General features: G+C 33.6%; 1 protein-coding gene across 1 annotated transcript in view; it reads left to right on the top strand.

Annotated features, from left to right (window-relative positions):
* Positions 1-14,401, top strand: part of Col19a1 (collagen type XIX alpha 1 chain) — a 312,219-nt gene that overhangs the window by 74,576 nt on the left and 223,242 nt on the right. Inside the window, exons 9-10 of the mRNA XM_027928313.2 lie at positions 210-254; positions 2,598-2,642. Of these exons, the coding sequence (XP_027784114.2) occupies positions 210-254; positions 2,598-2,642 (90 nt within the window). The remainder of the gene's footprint in view (positions 1-209; positions 255-2,597; positions 2,643-14,401) is intronic.

Here is a 14,401-nt window from a genome sequence, read left to right as displayed (position 1 = left end):
TCCCTCCCTTTCCCTACTTTAAAGTTGAGATGGTAATCCTGGAGTTGCCATCTAATGGACAGATGGAAAGTCTGTAAACATGACAGATATTCAATATTAGGCTACTCTTCCCCATAACATTAGTGTTGGTTATTGAAGACTACACACACAAACAAAAAAAGTCTTTGTTTTTGTGGCTAACAAAATTTATTCTGTTTACTTTTTTTTAGGGTGAAAATGGTTTACCTGGTGCTCCAGGCTTACCTGGTCAAAAGGTAGAGGTTTTGTTTAATGTTTTATGTGAACTAGGGAGTTTTTGCAACTTGACAATTGAATTTGTTCATACTATAATAGAGATTCAGAAAATGTATTTTATAAAACCAAATTTCATCAAAAACTCAAGAAGTTAATGAGGACCTATGGTCTCTTCTCAGAGAGACCATGCTAGGAGAGAGGGCAATCTGAGAACGTGAACAATAGTGCATTCTGAGTACTGGAAATACTGAAAGTGCAGATAATTTCTCTGGGAACATTTTCACTGTTATTAAAGCTTACAATGTACAGTGGAATAATTTTTAATGCCTTTGGATTTGGTTACTTCTTATTTATCCTTCTTTTTGTATATCCCAGGTTTATCTCAACATGATGGTTACAGTGATAAAATATTAAATATTACAAAGTCATTACAATCTTTTCTAAAACATGTCTTTCAGAATGACAAATGCATGATAAATGAGAAGGTTTTTGCTGGATAGGCTGCTTCTTTCAATGCCCAACATCTTTCTCTTTAAAAAAGTGAACATTTTTTTGTACCCTTTTACTGTCCAAAGACTTTCTGGGAAAGAGAATGATTGTATTTGACCAGCATAGCTACACGAGCATGTAGATTGGTATATTTCAGTTTCCTGGAAGGATGGGTGTCACTTCAGGTGGGGCCAGCTGTCATGATACAACCCAGATAATCCTACCACAAGGGACAGCATTATTGATGCAATATTAGATGCCCAGCAAAGCCAAGCATATCATTTATATGTTCTGGAGAAGTTTTTACACATTTTAGCAATAAGGTATCAGAAATTACTAGGCACTAGGTTTTTCTATGTGGCTAAAAATATCATTTTAATATATGCATTTGTTTATAGTTAACAGCTTTAAAAAATGCTTCCTTTACTTGGCCCAATAAAGATAATAAGATTGAACTGGCAGTGATGAAATGGTAAGCTTCTGAATTTCTTCACAGTAGTTCTAGACAAAACCCATTGATACAGCATGTGCTGCATCTGCGAGTCGAGTTGCAAGCCAAGGGATGTGCAGATTTATCTGCTGGGAAATAGTTTTGGACTTTCCAGCAGCTGTTTGTGGTGGCTGCATCATGCTGACATTGTGGCTGATGTACTGGAGGCATTTAGCAGCTTCAATGTCAGCTGGAATTAACGGATCAAATTAAAGTCTATATTTTAGGAAAAATGGTAGGGAAAAAAGGTAGGCAATACATTCAGTGGTAAAAATATCTTTCAACTAACCTATTATCTTCCCTGGTAATTTTTTTTGAGAGTAGGTAAAGCAAAAATAATTATTTAATCTTATATGTGTATATGTGTACCTATCACATGTATTTGTATGTACATGTATCAAATTATACATTCACAAACCATGTATACAGTATTAAGTTGGCATTCTTTTTCATATAATTTATATGAATTTAAATTATGCCAGGTGTCACCTTGTAGAGGCATTATAGACAAACTTGAGATAAGAAACTCTTGACCTCTTGTCTTGGTGCCCTCAGGAAATGCTTCCTGAATGCTTTTATGTCAAAGAGTTCCAGAAGTAGAGGGGTGCATATGACCCATCCCCAATAGTCACTTGCTGACTATGTTGTTGAGCGCCTGGCATGGAGGAGACATCAGTGAATATCTGTTGACTGTATGGAGGTAACATGAGTGCTCTCAAAATCTATACCCAATTGAAAGGGGAACTAGGCTCATTGCATCAGAGAGGATTTACTGGAAGAAAAGGGGCCTTACATTTTTCAGAATAAATTTGGCAATTAACAGCCAGCAGCTCTGTGACCACCAGTCCTTTTTGTGGCTGAAAGGCAGGAGAGAGGGACAATGGAGAGCACTGTGCTGGTGAGGGAACAGGAGGGAGCAGGAGCAGAACTTCATGAAACCAGAACTCACCCATCCTGAAACTCTCACTGGAAGGATGTAGCAACATCAGCTTCCCAAGAAGTGTTTCTCCTGGATCTAGTATAATATAATAAATAGTGATAATAACAAGAATGACATAGTCTGTGGTAGGCTCTATGCTGATGATATGTTTAACTCTCAAAACAAGTCAATGAGCCAGGTACTAACTACTAGCATACTTATTTTAGACATGGGAAAATTCAGGCTTATCAAGATTAAATTACCTAGAAGCTACTAGAAAAATGTTCTTTCAGAATTTAGGAATATTTAAATTCTGTGTTATTTAATATTGGCTTAGAGCTTACATAGTAGGAATTATTATATTAAACTATTGATTTTTTCATTGTTAGCAACATTATTTTTACTTTAAGATTATATGTATTGTAAGTATTATTTTCTTATACATACCACACTCCTCTTCTACAGGGAGAACAAGGTTTTGAAGGCAGCAAAGGAGAAATTGGTGAAAAGGTAAATCTCTCTCCTAATATATACATCTCTAAACATAAATTTTGTTCTTGAAAATATTGTAAACATATCTAGTTTCTAGCTTTTTGTGTGTTCTTTGTAAGCAATTCAATAATTTTATAGGAATAACTAAAAGTATTTACTTCAATTTAATGGTGCTGATTATTGTTAGAAATCTAAACTTTTAGATGGTAGTTAGACATTTCTAGTTAAATTCATTCCATGGATATATAAATGATACAGACATTCATTAAGTGCTATATTTTGTTATGTCATTGGTCTACAATGTCCAAGTCTTTAAATGCTTTGTTCATTTGTATACCTGGTTTACTAGTGAAATTCATAAAGAATAAATGTAACTAAATGTAACCATCAGGGTCTCATAGAAAAGAGAAGGTACAATAAAACTAGAATAATGTCAAAGATTTTAATAAAAGGTGGTTTTAAAAGATATTAGCAAGATAAAAGAAAAGAACAAGGATTTGTAGTATCCCAGGTCAGGTTACACAGACTTTTAAAATCCCACACAATTACCCCACCCAGAGGAAGAGAAAACTATATGATGAAGGCTATAGAAGGAAGTGTGAGGAGCATGAGTCCAAGGCTGTCAGTCTCAAGGAGGATCCAGGGCAATAAATGCCCCCATCACTCTGTCCTTCAGCCTGAGCTCTCATGCTGCTTACTCCCAATGGCCAAACCAAACTGAGAGCAAAGGGATGCTGCCCATGGAGATTGGCCTCCCAGATATCAAAGGTGGGCAGTGGACCTTGAAGGTCCAATGACAGATATCAGCCCCCTATCCTAAGAGCTGCCATCTCAAATTAAGTTCTCACAAAAATAAATTCTGGACAGTTAATTTTGCATTTTAAGAGAGTATTTATTTTAATAAAAGACTACCAAAATCACTTGATGGTTCTTTAAAAATATTTAGACAATCATTGTTTTGCAAATGTATAGTTTTTATTGAAGTTACCAAGAATAGAAGTGTCTGATAATCTAAAATTTACCTTTAGATGATCATTTGAATCTGTCTGCATTTCAAAAAACGGAAACAATACCATTCCTTTGTTTTATTACTTTTGTATACATCAAATGCCATGAAATTGAACAGCAAGAAGGACTAGAAAGAGGAACAGATAATCTCAAATTAGTGTTGCCTGCATTTAGCTTTCTTGGCAGTGATCAGTTATTTGCTGCTTCAATAAGTATTTATAGAGACAATGAGCATCTCTTATAATTATACACAAATTACACATGTTGTAAACTACATGATAATTACTTTTCCTCACTGAACTGTGAGGGAGAAAAAAAGATAGCCATATCATTACCATGCAATTGAGGAGAATTCCATTAAATTATGACTATTTTTTAAGTGGGTCTTTTCTCCTTGAAATCCCTTGAATACTTTTGTTTTATAGTAACAGTCATTGCAAAGCTATGCCTCTAAATAAATACTTTATTTACATGTGTTTTTGATTTATTAGTGGGATTTTACCTGTAGGAATAAGTCCAACTCAGGAAGGGCAGATGTATTCACTGTAATTTAGTTACCAACACACTAAATCTTAGTAGTTATTTTGGTATTTTTTATAATTGATATTGCTTGGTAATGAAGGGATTCTCATAGGCTATAGGTATATAGAAAAGCATTTGTTATATTTTGATCCTAAGATTTCCCTTGTAGTTCCTCATACCTATTAACTGTTGTATTCAAATAGCCAATTTCACCATAAGGTAAAAATATTTATGGAGAATAATTGAAAGATATCAGAAAGAAGGCATCAAATAGAAAAGATAGCACCTTGAATGAGAATCATAACTCCAATGATTTATAGTCAGACATAAGATTTGTGTAATAACATTTATGTCAAAATATGTTCTGCATTGATTGTTATTTACTGTATATTAAATATTTGAGCCTTTATAGTATTATGTTCTGGAAAATACATGGATTCTGGCCCATATTGCTTACATTTTTCCATAAGGTAAATAACTGAGGTCCATTGATTGACTTCTGTTTTTAGATTAAACTAGTAAAGTCTATGAAGTGCTCACTTTGGTGTGACAACAACATGAGATTCTTGAATTACTTTCAACATACTATTTTCTGAACAAAGTTAATCTAAATTGAATTTAAATTTCTTTTGGAAAGCTGAGTACATAATTATAAAGATACCAACATTCCTTCTTAGTTTTCTTTATTATGCCTTTACTCTGCTTAAACTTTGACAGTTTTGAGTAACACAATTCACTAGTTGCAAAATAAAATAAAATAAAATAATTGAGGAAGTTGTTCCTGGTCATAGATGGCATATCATGGACACACATGGCTACTGGTCAAAAAATTTAAAAACTGTATCAACTTTGAAAGATAAAATATTATGTGATGATTTCCAGGTGATATTTCTACAAACCAGTGAAAATTAAGTAGAAAAATCTGTTATTTTTTCATTATATATAGAAAACTAGGTTTTAGGCTAACATAACTCAATAGACTGACCAATTGGTTCTTCAAAAAGTAGAATATGTATTCCTTAGCCCAGAGATGAATCTATGTAATCTGAACAAGTACCAAGGACCTTGTTTGAAAGTGCAGTCATCCCTTTGTGTCTGTGAGTCTGATTGGAAGACTTCCCCACAGATAACAAAATCTGCACATGTTCAAGTCCCTTATACAAAACGGTGCATGTAACTCATGCATATTCTCCTTTATTCTTTAAATTATCTCTAGGTACTTATAATGCCTAAACAATGTAAGCACTATGCAAATATTTATTATACTGTATTGTTTAAAGAATAATGACAAGAAAAAGTCTGTGCATGTTTAGTAGATGCAATTTCTTTTCCGAATATTTTTGAATCACAGCTGGTTGAATCCAAGGATGTGGAACCCTCAGATACTGAGGGCCAACTGTAGTTGGCCTGAATCTATAACTACTTATAACAACAGGGAAGAGCCTCATATATTACTGAGCAAAAACAGTTCAGTCAAGTGAATCCTAAAGTGAACATTATTTTAAGGAGTGGTTAGTCCTTTCATAAATGAGCTATTTGCTGGGCACGGTGGTGTACACTTGTAATCCCAGTGGTTTGGGAGATTAAGACAGAAAGATCACAAGTTCAATGCCAGCCTCAGCAATTTAGTGAGACTCTGTCTCTAAATAAATAAATAAATAAAAGCTTATTTATAAAAGCTCAGTGATAGTGTACCTTTGGGTTTAATCCTAGTAACCCCCTATCCAAAATTAACTATTTATACTGATACTGGTAGGATCCCCCAGAAGACAGCTATTTTTGGTTCACCATGCTCTGATTTATCATTAGGACATAGGAATGAACCTTTCCCATGTCTCCAATCCTGGATGGCAAAATTAGGTATGCATTACTCAAGAATCCTTGGACTCTCCAGTAGCATGGTTCATGACACTGGGGATTGAGGGACCCTCCTCACATCTGACATCTTTTGGCTTCTCAGTTTCTACAGAAGTAGTCTTTGTGGGATTTTCCTAAGGAAACTAAGGAACCTAAGTTTCCTTCAGAATTATTGTAGGTGCTGAGTGGGCAGCTACTACTAATGGACAAAATGGAAACCCTGCTTTTGAGGTGACAGTTATTCCCAAATATCAGCTTTCCTAGAAATGACTTAGTCAAACTCTTGCTATATAACCAAATGTAAATGCATTAAATAAGCTCTTAATTAACATCGTGTTAGAAAAAAGACTACTCACTCCACAGATCACTGGAGTAATAAACTTTCCTAAATTCTGAACCTAGGCTTTTACTTTATGTCCTTGTGAAAATAGAGATATTACTTGGTTAAATTTATGAAAAGAAGAAGGAAAATAGAGAAAGAAGTGGAAATATCTTCTTCAGTATATTATTCAATATTTTAAGTAATTGCTTCAAATTGTACAATTTAGTTTGCTTTTAACATGATTATTTTTTGTGTGTGTTGTCATTCAAGCTTTGACTAACTTGAAGTTTAAAAACTGACTTTCCTAGTTAAATTTGACCCTGTTGGTAGATATTTGAGAAAGACAAATATTCAGTGGAAATTGCCCTTTATGACACATATTTCCTGATTTATTATTTAAAAATGTAGTTGATTTGGGTTTCTCATAGGCATATATGATAACAAATTCTTACAAGAATCTGAGATGTTTCAGTTATTTTGGACTTTTTTCATTTGGGAAATTGAAACGATCAGGTCTCTTAAAGGTTTCTTAGTGAAAACAAATGAGCTTTTCTTCAAGAACTACAATTTAAGATGTAAACAGCATGTAACATTTGATATTTTCTTTAGCTGTGAGTGTCTACAGTTGAGCTATTAGTTTCTGGCTTACTCTCCTTTAGACTGTGGACATTATGTATTTGACCATCTTGTTTATTGGTGTCTTCTTCCATTCTAGGTTAAACTAATAACAATTAAAGTGACCACAAAACACACACGCAAATGGTTGCTGATTTAACTCATCTCTTAAAACTGTTGTTGGAAAACTAGTCATTGTGAACTTCCACAATGACTTGTGATTTTGATTGTCTTGCTGTTACCACAATGCTGTCTTAAAATGCCACATAATATATATTTAAGTCAAAAATTTTTGTTTAAATATCTATTAACTCTGGTTTTATAGCAGTTTCTTACATTTTCAGTTGAAAGAATCCACTGGAGAAACATTTCACTGATCTCTATTCTTTACTTAAAAACACATTTTTAAACTCTGTATAAAATGTGATATTTCAAGTGAACAAAATGATTAAAATGTATATCACAACCTAGGACAAAGTACATGTATATTTACTACCCCAAACTCTCTGGTGTTATTTATATTTAAGCCATATATTCAAACATTTGTACTTATTTTATTAGCAGTCAACATCAGGCAGTTTTCAGATGATACAATTGAAATTTCCATACATCAACCTAAAATAAAATATATTTAGGTTGTCTTGATTTTATTAATGTTGATTTCATTAGCGTTAATTTCATGTGCAGCCTTTTGCCTTTGGTGGTTGCTTTGGAGGATGTAATAGGACTGGAAAAGACTTCCTAAAAATGTCTTTACTCATCTGTTTAGCATCATTATTCCTAGTGGCGTATAGTCAAGGGGACATTAGAAGCTGCAGCATTGAGCCCATTCTTGTTTTTCTATCACTTTTTATTCTCACCATTAAAATTTTATTAGCACCTGTGATGTGTCACATACAATCCCAATGTACAAATGCTAGGCTAATAAGTATCGTGGACACTCAGTAGTATATTGTTCACTTATTTCTGACAGGTTTCCATCTTATATTTAAGCCATAAACAAAAATACTTCTATTTTTTATACCAGTATCACAAATAAATTGTGTCATCTGCCAATAAATAACTAAAATATTGGCTTTTCACATTAAATATCATGAGCCAATTGGACAATCACTAGTAATCATTTGCTACAAAAAAAAAAATCACTATTTCAAATTTATCAGGACATATTACACTAGAAAATATTTTTACTTTAGTCAATTTCTCATTCAGTTGTTTTAATAATGGTACAAAAAACTAGAGAATTTGAAAGGATAGCTGTGATCTTTGGCCACTTAGAATTGAGTGTGAAAATGCCCAAATGAAGAAGTCCATATGATATACATAAACTATTTTTCAGTACATCCTAGGGCAGCATTTAGGTCATTTGGCATGTCCTTCAAGAGACTGGATCATTTTAATTTCTCCATCTTGGATCCTTGCAAGAATTGGTTATTATTATATGTCCTTGGTAGGCATCACTCTTGAATAAACCAAAGTCAAGCACATTTCAAACAATAAACTGGAACATACACAGCTAGTTTCTAGAAAAGAGCTCTTCCCAAAAAAAAAGCCTAGATTGCCATTTTATTGTGGAGCTAGTGGAGATATATGATGGAATAAATTAATTTACATATTCCTATTTTCTGTATTCCAATCTAGCTCTGCTATGCCAGCTGTGTGAACCTAGACATGCTCCTTGCTTCTTTACCAAGGTCTTTTATAAAATAAAGTTAAAAATTCCTACCTGATAATGTGGTTGTAGGAATTTAATAAACACCTGATGAATAAAAGATACTCTATAAATATTAATATAACATCAACAGCCAAAATATGAAGGATAATATAAACTATTAATATCTTCAGAAAAGTATATTTAATGTAATCATTTAAAATTTTAATTTGTGTAATACTATTTCCTAATTTTCTTTCTTAATAGGTAAACAAAATAAAAAAGATTATAGTAGTTAGCTACTGATACGTAACAAATTACCCCAAAACTTAGTGACTTAAAACTACATTCATTTACTTAGCTTAGAATTCTATGGTTTAGAAATTTATACTTGGCTTAGCTCAGTGATTCCCCAGTCTCAGCTGGTAATGTCTGAGTTTGCTCAGATATCTCTTCTGTGCTAAGAGGTTGGGTGAGGGTGACTGGTCTAGGTTGGCCACTGGTAGATAGTGTGTGTATACTCCAGATGATCTCTCTTCCTCCAGGGGTTTTCCTAGACTTATTCTCAAGGTGAAGGCAGGAAGTCAAAGAGAGTAAGAAAAAGAACGTGAGGTCTTTTGAGGTCCCTGGCTCATAATCAGTATACCATCACTTCCGCCATATTCTTTTGATTAAAGAAAGTCCCAAACTGAGCCTAGATTAAAAGACCAGAAAATAGATACCACTTATTATTGAGAGAGTCATAGTCAGATTGTAAAAGGTATGGATATATGAAGGGATGGAAAATGGGGTCAGACGTTTTGTAACTAATATAACACAAATCATAGAAAAGTCTATTTTTAAATTAACAAATCTCCTTTAGAGTAAAAAGTTTGGATTGACTTATCTACTTTATTATTCTTGTTCTCCCAAGTCCTGAAATATAATAAGTTATGTTTACATACTGAGATTTGGATACTCTGTCAAAATATATTTTCAAATTTGGAATGACAGAATCACTTTATATTTAAAAAGAAAACATAAAAAATGAAATTTTTCATTATATTAGTAGCAGCAAAACAATATATGAAATAATTTTTAAAACAATAATTTTGTACTTTGATATCATGGGCTTCTTAATTTTAGCTAAAGTAAAATAGACTAGAATAAATGGTAAAAGCAGGTCAGAGTTGAAATGCATTTTTAGGATCTCACAATTAAATCTTTCTTGACAATTATGCCTAGTATTCAAAAATGAATGAAAGAATGTTAAATACTGTTATTATAAATACAGCAATTTCCCACCATCACTCTAAAGCAGCTGTCAACATGTCACCTTACTTCCTGTGAATTCTCTCTTGGTTCACCTTGTGGAATTTTTCTCAACAACAGCCTGTTATAAAATTATTTCCTGTACCCTGATAACATGTGTAAAACTTCTAAAACTTTTAGTAAGGACCTACTTGTTTGATTTGACAGCTGACTTGAAAAATGAAGAGAACAGATGGAGTCGAATAATAACTATGATTTCAAAAATCAGAACAATTTATCTGTGGCCAGTGAAAATTGGTATGGGAGTATCCATGCCAACTTTCAATTACCCATGGCAGCAGGCAACTGGGAAACGATAACGGCAATCCCATGACTGAGCCAGAGGCTTAACATTAGTCACTACAGATTGTGTGTAATTTTCTTGATTCCTTATAGTACTAGTGAATAATTAATTAATGTGAAACATGTAGCCCTCTATTTTTGCATCACTTTTTAGTAGCTTTAGAAAAATGGAGAGAAAACAAGAGAGACACATACCAATGAGAATAATTATCGAGGACCAAAAAATTTTGTGAGCATTGAAAAGTCTTTTAAAGAATTATTTTCAATGATTGCATACCATATGAATATATAATATTTAACCATTCCCTTGTTGTTGTAAATTTAGTCTTTTCTCATGTGTGTATTTGGTGATTTGGGCATAGTAAATTTGGTGGAATAAGAGCAGAAACCAGTAGGAGTATGTCGAAGAGTTAATTACTACATAGATGACAGAGTAAAGAGACCATGCAGAAAAGCCTCTCAGAACTGTCTATAAAGGATATCAAAGCAATAGAGCAGTAGCTGGAGGTAGTGTGGATTACTGAAGGAAAAAACTTAATACACCAAAATCCAAAGCAAGGTCTTTGATAGGAAACAGCAAGATATGACCCAAAAGCAAAGTATAAACCAAAGTTCTTACAGAGAGGATTACAAATGTCTTATACTTCCTATGGATTAGGAAGGATTTAAAGACTTAAGCCAGTAATAACTTTGTATTTAGGAAAATCCCATTGCAATCAAGAGCAAGACAAAGGTCTCACCATTATTTTTAACAGTATTTTAGAATGACATTTGTAATGTTATTTTCCAAATCACAGTAAAATTTAAATTTATTAATTTCTCTTCATTTTTTCCAACACCACTAAACCCTAATTATTAGTCACTCCCTAATTAATCTCCCTAATTTTTAAAACTTTATTTATTTATTTTTTATTCTAATTTGTTATATATGACAGCAGAATGTATTACAATTCATATTACACATCTAGAGCACAATTTTTCATATCGCTGGTTGTATACAAGGTATATTCACACCATTTGTGTCTTCATACACATACTTAGGGTATAATCTCCCTATCTTTATTCTTGTTCTTCTCCATCCATTCTCCATGTTAAGACCAGATGAATCTTTACAAAACTAATCATTTGTCTCCTGTTTTTAAAACATATTGTTTGTTTCCCATTCAGATCCAGATCCCTCACATATCCTACAGAGCCCTGCTGTCTGCTTGCACTTCCCTGCTGGAACTCACCTCTCCTCACACCTGCCCTTGTCCTTTTCTGCTCCAGCCACACCAATCTCTGCTAGATTTTTGATGTCAGCAAGCTGTCTTCTGTCTCAGGCCTGTCCATTCATGTCTCCTTGCTTGTAATGGTTTTTCCATTCACTTGATTCACTTCTATCCATTTACTACATCTTAAAAATAATTTTCTTCAACATTTCTTCCTTAATGCATCAGTTAGAATTCATTCCTTCTGCCAAGTGTGATGGTGCACACTTTTAATCCCAGTTACTTGGGAGGCTGAGGCAAGAGGATCACAAGTTTGAGGGCAGCCATGGTAACTTAGCAAGACCTTGTCTCAACATTTAAGAAAGGATTGGGGATACAACTCAGTGGTAGAGTGCTCCTGGATTTATGACAACCAGTACAGCAATATTAATTAATTAATTAATTTGTTCCTTCTGTTATGATTTCTCATTATATCTTTTAACATTATACTTCATTTTTAAGCATTTATCATAATTTGTAAGTTTCCTGATGTGATATTTTTGTTTGTTTTTCTGTTCCTCTCTATAGAGTAGAAGCTCCATGAAAGCAGGGATCATATCTGTCTCTGTGTTTTAGCTTCACACCAAACATAATGCCTGGCACATGAACAGATTCAAATAAATAATTCATCATCACCAGAGACTAGTGTAGACAAGGTTAAGTAGTATTTTTATCAGCTTTCTAAAGTATATTTTGGTGCTGTTTATATCAACCCTATTTTTTTCAGACCCCTGCTATTATGAGGTGTAGTTACATGCACAGCATATTTAATGTTTATACGCATGTATTTGCTGGATCACATTACTTTTATTTGTATTATCCTTGGAATTATGATTCAAAAAATACAATATGTAAGACATTAATATATTCAGTAGTGTGCTAAAATATGCACAGAAAAAAATTGTTTAACATTTCAATTTTAATTATTTGCAAATTGCATTGTCTTTTTGCAGGCTCTGTTTATTCTATAAAATAAATAATATAATTCTTTTAATATCAAATATGACAATGTTTTTCAAATTTAGTGGTGGTACTAAGTATCATCTACTGTGTTATAATTTTTAGTTGCATTTACAGTGAAATTATGGGTTGCTAACTGCAATGACCTTGGGCTGGTTTTTGTTAAGGAAATTTATTTATTAACTATTTTATGTAATTTAAGGACAAAGAATAATAGAAATTTGGGGGCACATAACAAGATATGGGTAGGAAAGGTGTGATTCTCGTTTGTACAATGATTATGACAACCTGACCTTTGACAGTTTCTTGTTAATCTGTGTTGAATGTAAGAGAGTGGGTTTTCAATTTGCCTAAACATTGCTTTTATCTTGCTTTTTACTCCAGCTACCCTGTTTCTTTACCCCAGGCTCTAGAGCTGCCTTTGGTTTGGGTTTCCACTCTTTGGTTTTGGCTCCCACTTTCTCCTTGCTCCGGGTCTGGCTGTGCCAAGCATTCAGCTTCCTGGGCTCTCTGCTGGGACCTTCCTCTCAGCTTCTCACTCATCTCAGGACTCTGTTGCTTTCTTTTCTACTTGTTTTACTTTCACTCATCCATATCTGATTTCCTTTTCAGGTTTCTTTCTTTTGTTTTTCATTTTTAGCAGCTTTAAGAGGAGAAGATAATTGTTAGTATAAACGTGTGAATTCAAGAGCAGGTGACTCCAGAGAATTTTTGCATTAAAACAAGGAAAAGAGCTATTGTGCAGTTCCCCTCTACCCCTAGTACTTCTGAATGAAACTGAGTTTTAAATTAAGAGTAAAGTAAAGGCAACCCTCTGGTTTGTTCATGTGTTCTTAATGTATTTTTATAAATGTGTTTTTAAAAATATTTTTTATGGAATGCATTTAAAATTAGAAATTGCTTCTGCTTGACATAATCATCAAATCTTCATTATTTTAACTGTTTTTAGTAAGTCTCAGTTAATAAATGTTTTATTAACTAAATCTCTTTATTGGAGATACATTTCAGATGGTAAAAAAATAATTAATTCAATGTCAACAAATATTAGTGACAGGTGCATAATTTTTATTTAGAGGCTGCTGGCATGTGAACTTCTTTCACAATCAATGTAAAAGCAATTCACTGTATAGGAGTTGCTGAACAAGTGTGTCCCACCAGACTGAAATAGCAGAATTCCAGTGCACAGCAGACAGAGGTGTTGGTGCAGCTGCTCTTCCAAGTGAATGATGTGCAGGGACTGGCTGTGTGAGAAGTTATCATCTAGGCTTATGATCATCTATTGCTTCTCAGTCTAATATCTTTGAGAAACTCTCGTTGGTTTTTACTTTTCCTTGCTAATCCTCACAATCCCCCTTAAGCCACATAAGTAACTTCCCATCAGTGATCTGTTGTAACAGCAATCCAGGGAGAATGAGACAAGACCTAGAAAATGATTAGCATGTGCTTTGTCTTTTCTGCATTTTCTTTATGGCTCCTCATTTTCTGCTGATACTCATATAGTCTATCAAAAATAAAGACAAAATTACAAAGCACTGATGCTTTGGGCAAACATTTAGTGGAATGTTATTTTAAGTACCTGCACTTGTCCAGCACAGCCTGGGGAGTGTGGCAATGCAGATGGCTTTAGCTGGCTGTGTTCCAGGGGCTCACTGATAGTGATCTTGCCTCGTACTTAAAGTTTACATGTGTGTACAGATGACTCATGGGTTGATATTTATGGGCACACCATAGCATGCAGTAAGCACAGGTCTAATCAAGCATTCTTCCTAAGTTAGTGAGAACTTAAGAGGTCATCTACATTGACTCTCATTTTTTATTCAGATTTTGACAGATGGTCTACCCGTTTCTGCTCATTAATGTTAATAATAGAAAATTTTAAGTTCTTTATTTTAAGCCAAAATCTATTCTCTGTATTTGGATCAGTCTTTTCCAGTTCTATGACTGACAACCTTCTGGAGAGTTTAAGACATCAGTATATTTTTCTGAACACATCCGTCCT

Source organism: Marmota flaviventris, chromosome 6, assembly GCF_047511675.1.
Source record: "Marmota flaviventris isolate mMarFla1 chromosome 6, mMarFla1.hap1, whole genome shotgun sequence".
Taxonomy (NCBI): Eukaryota; Metazoa; Chordata; class Mammalia; order Rodentia; family Sciuridae; genus Marmota; species Marmota flaviventris.
The sequence above is the reverse complement of the archived record's forward strand: the minus strand, read 5'-3'. Positions and strand labels throughout refer to the sequence as shown.